At 40.0% G+C, this 18,867-nt stretch overlaps 1 protein-coding gene across 3 annotated transcripts in view; it reads left to right on the plus strand.

The window, feature by feature from the left end:
* The window catches only part of LOC138106369 (cytoplasmic dynein 1 intermediate chain 1), a 192,141-nt gene that overhangs the window by 19,912 nt on the left and 153,362 nt on the right, over positions 1-18,867 (plus strand). For 2 of the 3 annotated variants that reach the window (XM_069006876.1, XM_069006877.1), the window contains exon 4: positions 2,177-2,267. In XM_069006876.1, coding sequence (XP_068862977.1) covers positions 2,177-2,267 — 91 coding nt within the window. The remainder of the gene's footprint in view (positions 1-2,176; positions 2,268-18,867) is intronic. The other variant, XM_069006878.1, reaches the window with a different exon arrangement.

Genomic DNA, 18,867 nt, shown 5'->3' on the forward strand with positions numbered 1-18,867 from the left:
ATCTGCCTCATTTATTGAATGGTCCGAAAGCAAGAAATCCCTTCCCCTTCCCCTTCCCCTTCCCCTTCCCCTTCCCCTTCCCCTTCCCCTTCCCCTTCCCCTTCCCCTTCCCCTTCCCCTTCCCCTTCCCCTTCCCCTTCCCCTTCCCTTCCCCTTCCCCTTCCCCTTCCCCTTCCCTCCTCTCCCCTCCCCTTCCCTCCCCTTTGGAATCATTCTCACTGTTTTAGCTGAAATCTTGGCCTCTCTGGAGCTATCAAGCCTTGTCATTAAGTTCATTGTGACTGAATCTAGGATTTTACCCCTAGTTATTCTTGCCAGTAATATACAGGAAAAACTTCAAATTTGATGAAATAGTTAAGGTTTTATTTAGGAAAGCACCTTAGACAGATGCCTGGGTGCATATGCAAGTAGGTAGTGACATTCTGAATTGGAATTTGAATTAATTAGTTCCATCAACCAACATTTATTGAGAAAAATTACTATTTTTATAAGTTATGGTAGAGTGACTGAAGCTTTTAGACACCACTTCTCAGAAGAATTGCCTGACAAGTAATGGTTAGGTTATTTTTATGAATAATAAAATATGTTTTTTTAATTATATCATGATACAAAAATAAGGTCCAAGATAAAATCAGATATATTTTTAATGTATAAAATTTAAAATACTCATTTTTATATAAGAATGAGTATATATGTCCTTATCATTTTATTAACTAGACACATATATTCATGTTGCAAATTACCAGGTTTTTTCTTAGTTAATTTTTTTTGTATTTGGTACTGTCAAAAGAACATGTAAATTTACATATGATTCCTTTTAGTTAAAAATAGTATTGTGTTCTCTTTTGTTCCCTTTACATACACTCCCAATTAATATACAAAGCAGGCTTTAATTCCACCTTCACACGATGCCAGGTCTCAGTGTGAATATGGAATATGTAAACAACCAGACATACCTGTAACCTGCCAAAGGGCTGTCACAAAGATGAATTCACTTTTCGTGCTGCAGTCATTTCTGTGACAATCTCTAGGGAGAATCTGCATTAAATGTTTGACCACATGGAAAATCTGAATCTCTTGACAGGTCTGTCATTATACATTGTAAACCATAACAAAGTATTTTAAAGTTTTACTCTGTTAAATCTATAAAAGAAAATGGATATGATTTAAACCAAATGGGAAGCTTTGCTTTTGCATTAAACCCCCTTTTTGTGTTTTATTCAATGTGGCTGCTTTGAAAAATACTTGCATTAAATCTTGACTGGAGCCATCTCTTAATTTTTAATATTTTTGAGAAACCATTTTAAAAGAAATCAGGGTATTTTTACTCTTTTATTTATTATTTCCTTGCTGAAGAGCTTTAACTCGGGCTGACCTTGAGCTATGAACTTCCTTTCCTGTTTCAGGAAACAAAACAGCCTTTGCATGAAATATGCTTCAAAAGCCCTGGCAAACCAAAGAGAAAATCATTTCAAGAGCTTGGGCAAATAGTGTCTAAACCAAGGGAAACTTTTCCTTGAGTGTTGAAATCATGTCCCACCCAAAATGGAAATTTTGTATGACCTACATTGCTTAAGAAAACACAATCACCAAGCAAACTAATGTGTATTCTCAGCATCTTTGGGAAATGATTTTAACTTAGCTGGATTTCCTTATTTAGCTTTTATTTTTTATGTCATTTCCACACTGCAGCCTTGGAGCATATCTGATGGACACTGGCTTTTGATTTAAATTCAGAATTTGAAAAGTGTGCTTGTTCTGTTGCCTACTTAACTTTACCAGAAGAGTTCACTTAGTTTTTTGACAAGACAAGCCCCTGATATTTCTTCATACCTTTAAAATCTTTTGCAAGTCAACTTCAAGCCAGACTCAAGAAAACAAGTCCTATTTTATTTCCACAGGTATCTTCTCCATTGATTAGCTGTAAATTCCCATTGGGCTTTCAGTCCTGTCTAAATACATGTCAGTGGTAACACTTCCAGAAGATTTAAAATTCACTTGACTCTCTTCCTTTTCTTTTTCTTTCCTTCCTTATTTGCTTTCACCATTTCAAACTCTCCCACTCATTCATCCACTATCATTTTGGTCCATTGGTTTTGATTTGTCTGACACTGCTCTTCATCAGTGCAGTCGCTGCATGTGTTAACATGGGATACCTGTTATTTTCATTATTTAGTCCCAACCCCTATGTCTCCCTCTTCGAAATCAGTGAGCACACCCAGTGACGCAGGCAGCCAGGATTCAGGGGATCTGGGACCCATAGGAAGGTAAGACAAAGAGTTAATGGACTTGAATAAATATGAGGTTTTTTCACTTTGCTCTTACTTCCCCATTTTTTCCTTTTCTGCTGTAAATAAGAACATGCTGTATCAAATGTGTATTTTTGTTTCTGCATTGTCCGCTGTGTGTTACCATCCAGTAATACTGGTGTAGGAACCCAGAGTGCCAAGAATATTTCTCTGACTGTTTTTAAGGGTTCTTACTCCCCTGAACAACACTGTTTTAACCTCCAACCTTGTAAAAAATTACCAATGATCAGACAAGAACTAGAAAATACAGTGGTGTGAATTAGGTGATAGACTACTATGTAAGATTGTCACGGGGTGAAAAATTTAGAGGTCTTGGGCTTCCCTTTGTAGTAAATAGATAAGACTAAAAAATAGCAAAATGGAGGATTGTTGTTGTTCTCTAAATCTTCTTCTCCTCCTTCTACTACTCCATGTTCTGCAGTAAAATAGTTTGGAATGATTGGATAGAGAATTCCTCAGTTCCTGCCCGTGTTACTGAATAATTGGTAGGAAAATGAAAACAATATACATTTTTAGTAACCATTGGTTAAATTATCTTTAAAAGGCTGTGTAAATCTTGATAATGAGAGACTTCACTCCTGCTTTCTGTGCTCTGTCTGTACCTGGGTCACGCTAGTGGCTCTGCTCCTCTGATAAGACTTAATAAACAACTATCCAGCAGCATTGAAACTCCAGGAAAAGTCTCGGTTTATCTTTGAAACTCCTTGCAAGAACTTTTAGAAAGTTCTCTCCCTTCCGGAGGGATTTGATTTATGGCACAGTTCAGTGTCATACTGGTCTCAGATCTGAGGTAAATAAATGCATGCAGCAAGTAGATCTTAAACTCTGAGCCTCAAACCTTATAGTGGAAGCAAGAGCTGAATTTTCACTTCTAAAATGGCTTACAGAAAGCTCTCATGCTGTTTGGAAATACACTAAAATCAGGGGGATATGCCCAGGGATAGAACCTGTTATTCATGTTGAGTTATCTTTGTTCACATAGCCAGTCCCCTTGGAATTCCTCCCCCATGTAACACCAGGTTGCCTCAGGTTCCTGTGACTAGTCTTGGCAGTGTGTGACGCTGACAGTGGCAGAGAAGAGCTTGGACAGGAGCTCGCTGAAACATCCCAGGACCCACTGGCAATTCTGCCTTGGAAACTCTGGAGAGTTTCATGCACAGTGGAAGGGAAGGGGCTCTGTTCTTGTTGGAAGGTGGAATGTGTGTGAGGGATGGAAACAAGAGTAATCTTCTTATTTTTGTTTCCATGGTGGAAATAAAAAATGAAGTGGCAATCCCAAACCAATTCCTTCTCTGGAATAGAAAAGAAAGGAGAATGTGAGGATACTGCTGGTAAAGAAGGGTATGTTCAAGTAAGAAGAGGTGCAAGCAGCTATATTTTGAGAAGTATATGTATATTTTGAGGAGTGTAAAAGATGGATCCTAATATCTCTTTTTGTATGACACTAATTCATTTAGAGCTGAGCTGCCAGCTCATCCAAGTCTGTGAGCCAAGACTCTGCTAATGGCTTGAAAACACAGTGATTGCTTTCTGTAGTTAGCCGTGCTCAGTAGACATCATACCTCTCCAGACACAGACTGTCATGTGACACAGCTTCAGGTCACCAGATTTCATGCCACACCAGCCTTCTGCTTAGAAAAATCACACTTCCATAAGCAGAAGGTATGCTGTGTCCCTTTCAGCCAGATGCTGATGCTCTCCCTTGTGATGTGGATGCTGCACAGCTGCTATTAAATCAGCTCAGCCCTGCTCCCAGGTCTGCCCTCTAGAAGAAATGGATTTTGTTAAGTTAAAAGCCCTAGCCTGTGAGATGTAGCAGTTTAAAACACAGTAAATAGTGTAATGCTGTCTTCATAAGTAAATTCAGTAGATTTCAGCAAGTCAAAATACTCTGTGTAGAACAAAAATCTTTTTTAAGCATAGTATAGCCTGCTGTTCAGGATGAGCTATTTACCACAGTCCTACGGGAAGCTCTGACAAAGGTGTGTGGAGACTTCTAAATTCCTGCTTTTTCTCTGAACCTTAATGGTGTAACTTTTTTACCATTAAGGTAAAAAGGCTGTTGGAAGAGTTTATTTGGCTGTGACCCGCGCTAGCACTTTGGCTCTCTGTCAGCAACGAGCAGTGAAAGCACATGACCATGTGTCCTTTCAGAGGAGAATGGAGTTTGTCCCCTTCTTCTGAGCTCATGACGCACTGCATTGTGGCCTTTCATTTTGGATCCATTTTTTGGCTTCTTGTGGCCATACTAGGAATTCAGTGGGAATCCTAAGACCTTGCTTGTATTGTACCAGTTTGCTTGGCATCTTCTCAGGCTTTGAAAAGGCTGTGCTGTGTGCCAGGAAGGCTGCTTGCAGATGTTTGCCTAGAGCGATTGGTTTGTGGTAATGGAAATATGGTAATGTCTGGTCCAGGCCCCAGGGAATGTCTGTAACCAGTGGATAGTATTGAGTGGCAGTTAGTCAAATTAGTGTCACTGGGTGAAGGTAGATGTGCTCAGTGTTTGTGTGGACAGGTGCACTCAAGCCTGCATGTGTGATAGAGTGGTCAGACTTGGTGAGAAAGATGTTGGTAGTACTGTCATCATGGTGGATAAACAGGATCAAACCACCTCAGCTGTTTTCTCCGAGAGGTGCCCAGACCATACATCTAACTTATTTTGACTACTGCATATATTATTGCCTGTTTTTCTGTATAAACAAGGTTATCCTGCTTCATTTTAATGTATTTTTCCATTTCACTCTCTGTGATAGAGAGGGCACTTTTGCTGGATCCCCTGTCATGCCATCATGCTTGTTAGATCTTTTCCTTATTCTGCTATGAATTTTCTGTACTAGGCTGAGGTCAGGCTTTAGAGGAGAGCAGATTAGTTTCAAAGCTGCTAATGCCCCCATCTTGGCGATCACAGCTTGTCTGTCGTTGTTGCTGCTAACTGCTGCAGAAATGATGAGCTCACACAGCCTGGCAGAAATCCTGCGGGCAGTCTGATTGCTCATTGCTGAAGTGTTCCCCAGAGGAAGATGATGGATATTAAAAAAAAAAAAAAGCTGTGGAGATGCAGATTTCGTCTCGTTACAGGTGAGAGGCTCTGTTGAAAGCTTTGAAGAATGCAGAAGATCATGCGTTCCCATTAGAGGGAGCAGATTCTGGTACAGAACTAGGTTGTGTTCATACTTCTTTGAGTTGTTGGTTCTTCTGGTAGTTGTCCGACTTAATCCGTTGGTCCCAGTATCACCAAGTATATTTGAGATATGCTTTGATCAGCAAGCATCTGTGATTTCTTGTACAACAGTGAATGGAGTTCAGCCAGAAACACAGGTTTATGGCATCTGCTTTTCAGGAAAGAAAATTGATAAACTGGAGTGTTTGAACACTGTTCAGTAGTTGTAGTCCTGGAACCACAGACCTCATTCACTCTTACTTTGCAAGATGAAAACTGACTGGTAACTTGTTTACCATGTGTAATAGTTATACAGTGAGCAAACAGGCTCCTCCAGCAGAAAAGGTGAAAGCAGCAAAGTGTTTGGTATTGAAGCTGGAAAAATATAAACCAGAAAAACTTTAAAATTCAATAGTGAGACAAATTCATCGCTAAAACAATTTACCTAAAGACTCTGTGGGGTCTTCTATCACAGGCCATCACTCATTCAGGACAATGTGCCTGGCAAACTGGCAGATAATAGGTCAAACAATAATTCATTCATTACAGTTGTATGGCCCTTTTGTTGCACAGGAAGAAAAGCTGCATGGACACAATAGTCACTTCTGCCATGGGACCTACAGACTAGTAGTGCTGCTATCCATCAGGACCATTGTCCATTATCTCCAGCACAATAGCCAGAGCAGCGTTGTCTTTTCTCTGATGCCATTCAGTGTATTAGAAGAGATAGGGTGGACTTTGTAATACCACTAAATTCTGGAACCATTTCTGCCTTCTGCATGCCGTGTTTCTATGGGGATTTTTTTCTGCTTTATCTTTAGTACCATTTTGCTATTTGTCATAACCTTTTCACTGGGGAAAACATTAGGTTTCAACAGCATTCCAGCTTCCCTCTGAGCCATGATGGCAACTATAAGAATAAGCAGATATTAGATGGATAACAGTTCTAGAAACTGCTGACTGAATGCTTTCAGTTGGACAGGAGAGCCAAATTTTTTTCTTTTCTGTGGTCTTGGGAATCATTCCTGGGTAGGCAGAGAGAGGTGTGTTACACTTCGATTCTGATGCTGCATGTAGTTACCAGGCTACATGGAACAATTCATTGGAGCCCAGTTGTTCCTCAGAGAGCAACTTACCTATCTCCACATTGCTTTGCACATCCCACTTTGCTTTATTGGTGCCTGTGTTGCTAGTGCTACACAGATAGGAGAGAAAAATTACATCATAGCCTGAGCAGATACCCATCTCTTAATTGATGGGTCATTGGTTCACAGAATTTTTTTACATGATGTATTCAGACATGACTCATTTTCCATAAGACAGTATTGCAGGATTGCATGAAGATTCTCCTTGGAATAGGGCATGTTTGGCTCTTTTGAGATAAGTGTTTTGGTTTGTTTAGTATTCTGTAAGCATTGTGATGATTCCCAGTGTCCTCTTGTTGATGGTCAGCTTATACGGACAGGCACAACTGCAGTGTAGATTTGAATGCATGTGAAGAAAAGGGCTGAGGTAAAGGCATTTGTTGAGAGCTCCTGTGCTGTAGCATAGTGTGAAGCACAAATTCGCCTCTATTAATACAAAACTGCTTTGTGATAACTATATGCATCTCCCTGGTGGATCCTCTGAACTTTTGCTACCCTAGTGTGCTAGAGAGCATGCTAACTATTATGGTAGAGCCACCATGAAACATGCCCATGGAGAGGCATGTTCTGCTACCTTAGGCATTTGTAAATCTCCTCAGCACTCATGGCCATGAACTCTGGATTTATGTTGTCGGAGGAAGTGCACAAGGACAAACTTTGTACAGTGCCTCAGAGACAGGCAGTGCAGTATAAGGTTGTGTGGGCTGAGCAGCTCCCTGGAAAGACTTTGTGTCCTTGCTCAGGTAGGGTCAGTCTGGGCTTTGCATGTCAGCTCAACATAAGAGAGCAGAAGTATATCCATGCTGGGAGGATGTGCTGCTGTGGCTGGGTAGCTTCCAGTGCTCACACCAGCCTGCGTTGGTGTGTATGCCTGTATAACCCACAGGGGATCCTGGGTTCGCCCTGGCATGTGGCATCTGGGAGGAGTTCCATTTGTGGACCAAGGTGTGATTTATCTGTGTGGCCCATTTTGCCCTGTATCCTTCACTGCTCCTATATGTTCCTAGCTGGGAACATCCTACATGTTCTCAGCTAGCTTCACCATCCTACAGTAGTAGGTTTGCACAGTAGCATCTCATTTATTGTGGACTCTGTGTGTGTGTGTCCAGTGGAGTCCCATGTGTGGAGCACTTCCTGCTGTGCATTGGGGAACATGAGAATCCCATTAGGCTGGGTGTAAGGTTTCCTGCCTTCCATCTGCTCAGTGAACTGTACCAGGCTCAGCTGTCTTGGATGTGTAAAGGTTAATGGTTGCCCTTCTTTCTGCAAGAATTTTATCTGTGCTCTTTTGCTTTCTAACTTGTGTATTTTGCTGTGCCTAAGTTTAGGGACGTGATTATTTTGTGGGCTCCCATAAAGGCAAAGGGATTTATCTTCTGGTGGCTTCTTTCAGATGATAATTATTTCAAAATGGTGCTTTATTTGCTGTAAAATAATGTAAGATGGATTATTTTGTACTATTTCTCTGATAGCCCATTGGACTCTGCAGATTTGTCAGGCTACGGCTACTCTTTCTGTAATTATTTTTCTTACTTGGATTAGGGCACTATGTAATACTTAGTTTAAATGATTCCTACCTGATTTATGTTGTTGTTCCTTTGATAAAGCTTAGGTTTTGGGATGGGTTTTATGCACTGAAATCCATTAGCTTCCTTCAGTGTATGAAATGTACTTGCGGTAAAGCAGGGTTAGTCCTTGTTTGGATGAAGCTCTAAATATTTAATGAAAATTCCTGTGAGAATGAGTTTAAGCATTGCATTAGGTAGCAAAGAAAACAAAAAATAAAGGGAAACTGGATTTCTCAAAGAGATTTTGTAGCAGTAATATGCTGGAGAAGTTAGATCACTCTGGAATCCTGATTGTCTCATCATCACTAGTTTTTTAATTCTACATAAAATACATTATGTGAGCAATCCTAGAAATAGAACAGCCGTCTGCAATGCTGGAGCACTTTTCTCTGAGGAGCAGTATCGCCTTTGGCTTTGGCTCATGGCATGATTTTTTGTCCACTACATCAGTTCATCTTACAGTCACTGTGACCTCTGAATGTTCCCAGTTGTATTCCAGAGAATATAGTAGCAGCTGTCACATTAGGTTGGATGTCCTTACTGATAGAGAGTAGAGAGCATGTCTTCTTCTCTCTCATTCTGTTTGGAAGTTTGCTGACAGTATTAGTCTGCATTCGTATATCTTTTCATCAGATGTGATCTTGTGTTGCTTTCATCTACCATGGGCACTTTGAGCCATATTGTTATAAAAAGAAATACACTAGGATATATTTTCTTTCACTGTGTTGATGTTCACCCCAAGATTTTATTGGCCCAGTGCCAGGAGAAGCAGATCTAATTCCAGTCCTTTTTCTCTGCAGCATATTGTTTACTCATTTTTGTATAAATAATAGGTGTTCTGATTTATAATGGAGCATCTAAACACACACACCAGTCTTGTGTTAATCCCATATTACTTCATATCTGTCTGTCAAACACAAATATTTCTTACTTTTCAGATACACAATCAAAAGGAAGGAGGTAGCTCTGGAGCATCTGGGCACGAAATGAGTCAAAGCATATCATTATTTTACAGTTTGGTATTTAATCTTGCTCACTGTCAGTCAAGAAAAAAAGATACCTCTACTCCAGTGTGTTCTTACCACATAATATTTAAAATCAGAAAGATACTTTTTGTTTGATGATCGCTCATGAGTACATCTACATGTCATCAGAGTGTTTGGGTTCTGTGCTTTTTTCCTGAAAAATCAGACTTGGCAACTCAGCTTTTATTTTCAAACAGCTTCTTACCTAGAATAGTAATATAACACATCAGCAAGCTGAAAAAAGATATCAGAATGCCATTCTCCCTTTTAAGTGTCTACTTTGCTGTTGAATTAGACAGATAAAGAAGGCAAAAGAAGAAGATGTATTTCCTATCTTCTCTTTAGCTGCAGGAAACATCTCTCACAGACATTGGCAAAACCATGTTTCTGTAATATCTGCTAAAACCACTGCCAACAGAACCGTATTGCCTCGGGCTTAGTTACTTTATCATTAAGTAAATGCATTTGACAGGTTCTGTGCAATGATGCTGTTTCATCACTGCCACTCAGCTTTGCATTACCAGCGTTTCATTGTGTTACCACATTCAGAAATGACAGGGATCCTTCTTCACTTGTGCAAGGACAAGTGGGCCTGTGATGTATTGCTTCAGGAGTAACAGCTGTAACAGTTATTAGTAGTGGATTATTTTCTTTATGGAGATTTTCTGTAAGATCAATTTAGATGTACAAAATGCTTTCTAAATGGCTGCTTTAGTGGCATACTTATTTCATAAATGGGCTGACCCAAAGGGAAGCACAGAACAATGTAAAGACTCTGAGGGAGCTACAGGAAAGACTGAGGGAAAATTACTTCATGGCAAACTTCGCTTGCATGGTGTTTCATTCAGAAAAGAGGGATTGTAACCCTCGGGACTGTTGTGTAGTCTTTCACAGTGCAGAGTCAAGAGAAGTTTTCTGCTCGGTGGCTAGAGATAAATGGGATACCCTCTGGGATGCTGTATTGCCACTCTGTTTTGGTGGCTTTGGGCTTGGATATGCAGCATTATATGGTAGGACAGAAATTAATAATGCCCAGCTGTTAAATTTTTTCCCATTTAATTTGCCATGACTCCATCATCAGGATCTCTTGGCACACATTTCATTTTAAAATTTCCTGCAGATTTAGAAGCCAAATTGTGCCTTAAGCCTTCTTGAGCTGAATGGTGATGGCTTCTGTGAAGCAGTGACAGTGTCAGCCTCCTGCCCTTGCCTGGGAGAACACTGGCTGTCTCTGCTGTCTCTGGCCTAGGAACTCTGCTGCTTTTTAAAGAGATGCTGTGATCTCTCACACTTCCCAACATCAGCCTGTTTACAGGGTAGTAACGAGTGGCTGTGTCGAGCTGTTTGCACATCACGGCTTGCCCTGCAGATGTTAGGATGCAAGGCTGGAGGATGGCAGATTTCTTACATTGTCTTCCCTCCTTTTGTCCCTGCAAAGAAAAACCACAATCCTTCTTTACATTCAATGGATATTTAGCCCTAAATATCTAAAGCCTCTCCCTGCCAGTTGGTTGTGGTTTTTTTAGCCTATAAACAGAAGCAGACACCTTAGGGACTGATATTTGGCAGTTGCTTTCAAGTGTCTGTATATCTCACCTAGAAAGGAGGGAGTGTTTTTTGGTGCATGCCAGTTACAAAGTCTAAGTGGTCCATATTAATTAGAATCATCTGCAGTCCTTTTAGCGTGTCAGCCTGTGGCATCATTAAGGATTTTCATGCTTTCCTTCCTAAAGGATTGATAGAGTTCAGTCCTCCAGATCTTTGATTATTTTTCTCACTAGCAAGCATCTCCATGCTATAAATCAAAGGAGAAGGAATGATTGCCATTCCCAGGGTGCTACGTAAAATGCCTTGGAAACCTGAGCCCCAGCTGCATCCAGAAGAAAATAATATTAATGTATAAAGCCCCACTTAACCATTTAGGTTATCAGCCCAGCTACACTTATATCTCTTTAGTTATTTACAGGCATATCATCATATATTTAGTCAGGCAATCAGATGATTTTAGGGACTAAAACACTAATCCTCTTAAAACAAAACAACTTACTTGCTAAGGCCAGCTCAGCTTAAACAGTTCTCTTGTACTCAATTTCATCTTGATTTAATTAAATTTTGTGAGATCACCTCCTATGTTAAACCGTTTAACATAGTTAAACTGGTACAGTTAGTGCATATTGATGTTTTCTCCTTCTATAGCCTATTAAAAAGACCCTTAGAAAATTCCCATTCACAATTTTATGTTTCATCTGGAAAAATAAAAATATTCTATGAGTGACTGTTTTGGTAATGCAATTTTTAGGACTTTTCTTCAAATATATAAAGTGGGAATTGCTGCCACTGGTGAGATACTGCTAAATTTCTTTTTTTTTTTCCCCAAGGAGTTTTGAAACAGTCTTAGTGTTCCATATAAAATTTTCCGTAAGCAGAACCTATGAAAATGAATGGGTTTCCATTTAAAACAGATTTTGTTTCATAAATTTTAAATGTACTTATTTACTGTAATAGTTCAAACTCAGAGAATAATTTCTGAGCTGGTCTATTAGAGTCAGATCATTGGGCCACAAGAACTTTTGACATTTTTGACTGTTAATGTGAAAAATTTTTGATAACTCTCATACAGTGAGTTCTTGTTTCAACCCTAGTTGTAGCCAAAAATCTCACCCCCTTTTGGAATGATTTTGCTTTTTCTACCACAAAATAAATGGTGTAAAGGAAGGGAAACACTAGCTGTTCTTCCAGCTAGTAGTTACTGGGTTTTAGTACCAAAGCAAAATTAAAAATTTGCTGAAATCTTCCTACTTCTTCAGCTGAATAATGCCAGACCTAAAAGTTGTGGGTTCAGACTTTCATGTTACCTCTTCGAGTCCTCTCAAAGGTTATGGATTGCCTTTCCTAGATTTGACTATTAAATGTGATTTTGTCTTTTATGCAATTGTACCAAAAGCCTCTTGAAGTTTATGAGAAAACTTTTCTCATATGCATATCCATGGGTCTGGATCAAAGACTCCTAATGTGAGTACTGCAGTTCCTTTCAAGCACTTGCACGAGCTGATAGTATGTAAAACTTCTCCTGCCAAGTTCTTTCTTTACATTTGTGATCATTTGAGTTCTGTTTTATTGCATAGACTTACTCTTAGTATAAAACCAAGGCAGAAACAGAGTTTGAAAAAAGAATTTTCAGGGTTTGCTAAAGGAATAAAACAACTTGTGCCTTCCCCCTGAGCCTGTTTTTTATTACTGCACTTTCGAAATGACCATTTTGGTATCTGGCACTCAGAGTAAATCTGTGTCAGTTCTAACTATTTGACCTTCTGTCCTCAGAGATCCAGGCTGCTGCCCACAGTGACCCTCCTGGTAAACCAGCATAAATTTGCAGACTAAGATTTCTGTAGCTATAGAATAAAAAGTGTTAGTATGACATTGACATGAGATCTGTAATGTAGACCTGAATCAAAGGACAGACTTTAAATATAGCAGATAAGTTCAGCAGCTTGGGTGAATAAAACTGCTGATTTAATTAGTGGAATTCTGTGAAATGGGAATCAGCAAGGTGTTGGTCTTTATCATTGCAGGCTTGCCAGAATTGTTCATCCTGATTTAAAAGTCAAGTGTTTTTTGAAAACTATTAAATCCATTCTGCAGCATAGCCTTGATTCAAGAAGAATTTTGAAATACACGTGTTTTAAATATTATTTGTCCATGATTTTTCATAAATACACCTCAAAAAAAAAAAAAAGCGTTTGAACTCATGCCATTCTGAAAAGGGCTCTTGTGGTTGCCAGGCAGCTAAAAGATAGTGCTGTGCTCTCAGGGAGGTCAGAGTTGCTCTTTTTATTGGTGAAGACTGGAAGTCAGAGGTGCCAGCCTGCTTGGAAGTGTAAATGCAAACCCAAGCAAAACCTTCTGGCTGTGCTCCAGTAGCGGTGCCAAACTCCTTGTTCTCTGAATGTATTATGGCATTTTATTTTATGATTAGCATTAGCAACCCAGCTCTGAACAAAAGAACACACAGTGAAGTCAGAGCAGACTTCTGCTCTACGAGCACAAGTGAGCATCTTGTTAAGATGCACAAATCCTCCCCTAGCTGCTGATAGCCATCTTGCTTATAATGTGCTTCAGAAAACAAGTAGCACAAGGAAGGTATTTTCTTTTTGCCAATCCTTTCAAAGTGGAACAGATCTGCAAAACAGAGCACAGATGGCAGCAGAAAAGTGGCTTAGATGCAAACCATCCATTGAGGCAAGTGGTACTTTTCCATCTCTTACTCGTAGCTTTGAATCTTCTTTTTTTTTTTGATATAGTTTTTTTGGAGATGCACCTCAAATGTACCAAAAATATCAGAAAGTGAAAATTATAGTGGGAAAAATTAAAATTATAAAAATCTAGAGTGAAAGGAGTAAAAATAAACCAGCTTATCTGTACACACATTTATATTTAAGCATCTGCAGTAATTTCTCATCAGCAGTTTCTTAGTTCAGATTTTCTATTTAATCAGCAGCAAGGTAGGAGCTTTGGAGTAACTGACACAACAAACTAGGTAGAACTCTGCAAAGTAGCAAAATAATTACACAGCCTTAAATTCATTCTGGCGATATTCAGACATTAAGAAAAAGTAGTCTAGATACATGATAGATTACACATTGAAATTGCAAATAATACTGGATTGCAATTTGCTGATGATATTTGGTAACATATTGGAAAAATGCATTCATATTCTGTTGGTGATTTTAAAATATGTCTCATCTCACAATTGTTGCATCCAGGTTTTTTTAAGATTGTATAACTTGGGTGTAACGTGTTTTTCAGTGTGCCCTCAGTGTGAAGATGCACAGTTTTTAGTTCTGAATCTTTTGGAAATTGTAATCCAGGGTTAAAACTGTAGTTTTAAACGTGAGGCTCCTCCTTACATCAAAGTCAGAAGCAAGAATTGTGTTGGGCCTGTTGGTTAGCTCCTTTTCCCTAATTTCCTAATTCACTACTTTTGCTAGTTGCATTTGAAGTTAGAAGAGAAGAAAGCATGAAGCAGACTGAAGCCTGCAGGCTCTCAAGTAGTAGCTGATGGCTTCCTTATCTATTTCTCAGCAGATCAAAGTGAAAGTAAGCGAACAATTAAGATACCAACCACCTCTAATACCTACTCACAATTGGAGTCTAAGTTGGGTGCTTGGAACTGCTGCGTGGAGCAATCTCTCCTGCCTTTCTGTTTATATGGAAGAGTCCATGGTAATGTTTCGCTGGTGGAGCTCCTCCTTTAGGTGCCTGAAGATTGTGTAAATACCTCCTGCAACATCAAGACCCCCTCCTACCATAGATGGGGAGAATGAGATTAGTCACATTCACATAATTTTAGAAATACTGCTCTGGTAAGCAAAGGTACCTTGGGATTTCCTACAGGATAGGAGAGTCCATATGCTCTGTGTGAGTCCCACCTTCATTTCAGGTCTCTTTGCTGCAGTGTAGTAACAGTCTGTGCTCCGCTTAGTGGGCTGGCCTTTGATCACTGAAAAACCCTGGCACAGCCTAATCTGTGGAGTCATGGCACAGTCCATCACTGAATTTAGGGTTAGGAGGGCATTGCTATTTACCATATGAAGGGTCATTTTAGGACATTGTTGTTGCTGCAAGGGGAGATGCTTGGTTTGGGGCCTGTCAGATCTAATGGTGTTTCATTAGGGACACATATGGATATCTCAGTTCAGCAGATACCTCGGGTCTCAGTACACTGTCAGTGCAGTTTTCTCCTGGTCTGGAGAGCACAATAGCTCTTGGTGACAGGAGATGCCAGAATATGGTGTTTGCTTTCCTCCAGTTCTGCTTGAAGGTGTGATTTGCAAGGCTGCAAAGAGGTTTCTGCCCTGCAAGAAACCCTGGGAAAGCAGAGTTTGCTATTATTCCTGTGGGTAGCCTTTTTTTCAAAAGCATGGTTTTTCAGGCCTGGTTGCTCTTGACCTGGGAAAGGGGAGTGGGGGGAGAAAAGAAGTCATGCAGAACACTTGTTCTGCAGCATCAGCAACAGATGAGGAAGGATTTGATTTTGGCTGCAGGGAAGCAGAGTCAGAACTAAGCTGTCAGTATGTTGCACATGAAAAGTGTTGGATTGGGGCACTTACCCAGAGCCAAGTTCTGTTGCAGTATGACCATGATTACAAATATTAAATATCATTTGATGATGGCAAATTGCTAAGTGTGTGTATTGGAACTGATGCCTTACATGTTTCGTACACTACTGCTAAGGCCAGACCCAAAGTTGCTTAAATCAGCTGTGAAGTTCTCACGGATTCCAGACAGTTTTGGATGTCAGATTCTATGCTTCATTAATGCATTCTGATGTTGGGAATTTTCCAACAGGTTTCAAGTGGTTTATTTTATTTTTAGTTTATTTATTTTAGTCTTTTCCACATTTTTAATCGACATAATTGACATTATGCAATCAGAATAAAATCTTCTGGAAGTAAGGTTACACAGAGCATTGTAACATATGGCAGTGCCTGTTTTTCCATGGTAATAATAACAATGCTACAAAAAAGGGAATGCTTCTGTTCAAATTCCTCCCACCTTAAATTTTGCAATGGTTCTCTATCCTCTTAGAACTGTGCTTTGAACATCTTCCTAATGCTTTGAACTTGAGTTCGGAAGAGATAAGTGTTGTTTTATTATCCAATCCTTTAGTAAATGTATGACATCTGGGCCTCTTCCTCTTGTTGGTTTTTTTCTACAGGTTATTAAAAGATGATGTGTCAAAATTATCTGGTATTTTCAGTAGTAAGAGCTGAAACAGCACCAGCACTAATACTGTCCTAAATTTGAGAAAAATAGGTTATTGAGATGCCTATCCAAAGGAGGAGAGTGAAAGCAGATCAGTTTAAAGAGAGGTAATAACAGTTGTACCTTGACTTCTTAGTGCAACATCTAACAGCCCCCATTCCCTTTGTGCTGCTTTAGAACAATCTGTTATTTGGTGATACAGCTTCTTATCCTTCAGTCAGCCAGCGTCAGCTGTTGTGCACCGAACATGTAAAAGGGGGATGGACCATGACACAGGGCTATAGTTTGCCACTGTGTGGGAGACTGATAACAGCAACTGGCTCTGAAACTGCGTTGGGTAGTTCTGGGTAGAATAGTGTCAGTGCGGTCTGGGTGGGGGAGACGGACTGATCTGGCTTAGCCCTGACTGTGCTGTTCAGTGAGTTTCCAGGGTCCTTCCCATGCCTGTGTCACTCCCTTCACCCATGGGAGGAGTCTGCAGGACTGGAGACTGCAAGGGACCACTGCTTTTACCTGCTTGGTCTAATGCTCCTCTCTTTCCCCCATAAAAATGTTCACCTAAGATGTTTTGCATCTCTTCTACATAGACCTGTGCCAAAATCCATTGAATCCAGTTGGGGAAACTTGACCAACTTGTGCTCTCTAGAAGAGTCCAGAGTGGGAGCACCTCTGCCTGACTGCTGACTCCTAGGCCATACACTTGTCCTCAGGGTCTGTGGCATTACCTCCTCTGCCTCTGTGTCTGGGTGACTTGAAGTCAAGCCATTGCAGTTTTCTCTTATGAAGAAGTAAGAAAGAAAAAAGAAGAGCAACAACACCTAATCCTTTTCCTCCTGAGGAAGTGTCTGGAGGAGGAACTCATGCATTAGCTGGAAAAAGGTTGGCAACCGCTTTTCTGCTGAGATCCAGTGACATTTCAAAATCCTCACTGAGAACAAGCGTAATTATGATGCTCACCCATACGATCAAGGAATGTCGTACGCACTGTATGTTCATCACAACAGATTAGCTTTAATTTTCTAGTCAGGATGACAGCACAGGCTATTCAATATCATTTTTGGGTTGCTAATCTTCAAATAATCTATTTCTTTCTTTTTTGATGTTATTGCCATGGAAACTGGCTAAATTGCAGGTCCAGATTACATCTTTACTGTTCACTCACTTTCATTTTGATCTGATGACTTTCTTCAGGTGCCAGGAAGAGACAAAGAACAAATCAGTAGTGTTCCTTGAAACACAGAGTCATTTCCTGTGCTCTCCAGCCTCCGCTACATGAGCGTAGCCACTTGTGTTCTGTCTCCCAGGGCAAGAGACTTGAAATCTGAAGATTTGCTACCTGCAGCCTCATTTTCTTTGATAGCATTGCTCAGTCAAGCTGGAGAGGACAACTCAGCAAATGGCTTCCTCATCTGTTTCTCAGGCCTTTGCAAGTGGTAACACAGCATTGCACAGTGGAGCACAGATCTAGGAAATGTTTTGCAGAAGCACTAAAACTGTTGAAAACAGATACAATCAGGAGCCAAGGAGAATTGCTATTATAAATATGTATCAGTGTCCAGAAAGGTGAAGGCTCTGTGTCAGAATCCAGATAATAAATACTAAGGGAAGAACACGTCTCTACTACGTGTATGCATGTGATGGCCCAAACCATAAGTGTTGCTCTTTTCATATTTTTGGGATTTGAGTGCTGTCTTGAGTGTGGGACATCTCTAAATTTATTTTGTTTCAGCATTTTTATCTGGGTACCAGGTAAAGGTGTCCTCTCTTGTGACCTGGCCTGGATTCTTAGAGGTGGAACCTAGGGACCATACTTCTAGAGACCTCTTGCAAGTTCTTGCTCTAATCAAATAATAAAGTTTTCTTTCTGATGAAATAGCCTTTATCCCCCTACAAATTCTGTAGGTTTGAAAATGAATGTTGGGGAGAGGAAACTGAAATGAGTTATGTATATTTTCTTTTAAGAGTTTGGAAAACCTGGACATGAACGTACAAGTAGCCCTTAGGCAGCAATAAAATTAGAAACTGGCACTTAGATAGAAAGATCTAATATATGCTACTGACCTTGCTGACATTACAAGAGTAATCTTCACACAGATAGCATTTTTAATGGAATATCTATAAGGCATTAGTCATTGATGCCTTTGCCTTGCATCAGGCATTCAGATCTTCTGTCCATTTTCCACTATACTTACGCTGCAGTGAAGTTACAAGGGAAAAATCTGTTCTTTATTGCTGTATTATTTTATCTCTGACCTTTTGTAATACAGCTGAGTTTTGGAGAAGCTTTTCTCTGTTTATCAGGATTAAGTCTTTTATTCTGATAAACATTACTATGGATCATAAGAAGTTGAGGAAAATGAGTGCCCTTACGTTGCATGAGAAGGCAGCTTTGCAGTACAGTTTTTCATTCTTCATGTGCACAGGGGCTTGAGATTTACTCTTTTTCATTCTGAAATGACAAAAGTGCAGCACATGCCCTTGTCTGTCTCTCCAGAGAGTGAGTTAACATTGGTAATAGAATGGGTGAGTTTACTAAGAACAGGAGGTAGAATTACTTGGCTTTAAGAGATCTATTTCTAACCTAATTCAGTCTCTTGTTAGTTTGTATCAGTGATTCATTTGCAGAGGTTGCTGTTGCAGAAAGGCTTGTGTATATTGAACACAGCTGCTTATATGGCTGGTTTTGGCTGAACCTGGAAATATTATGATCTCTATATCCTCAGAATTTGTATTCAGAAGGAATTAGGGGAGTTTTTAATTTTGACAACTATCATTATCCAGCATGTCTTCATGACTTGCATGCTTAGTGAAGGAGCACTGCACTTTGCTTTAGCCTCTGCTAGTGAGAACAGGAAAAGGTGCTCAGGAGCCAAAGATGTGTTCCTGATTCTGTCA

The sequence above is a fragment of the Aphelocoma coerulescens genome, chromosome 2, assembly GCF_041296385.1.
Source record: "Aphelocoma coerulescens isolate FSJ_1873_10779 chromosome 2, UR_Acoe_1.0, whole genome shotgun sequence".
Taxonomy (NCBI): Eukaryota; Metazoa; Chordata; class Aves; order Passeriformes; family Corvidae; genus Aphelocoma; species Aphelocoma coerulescens.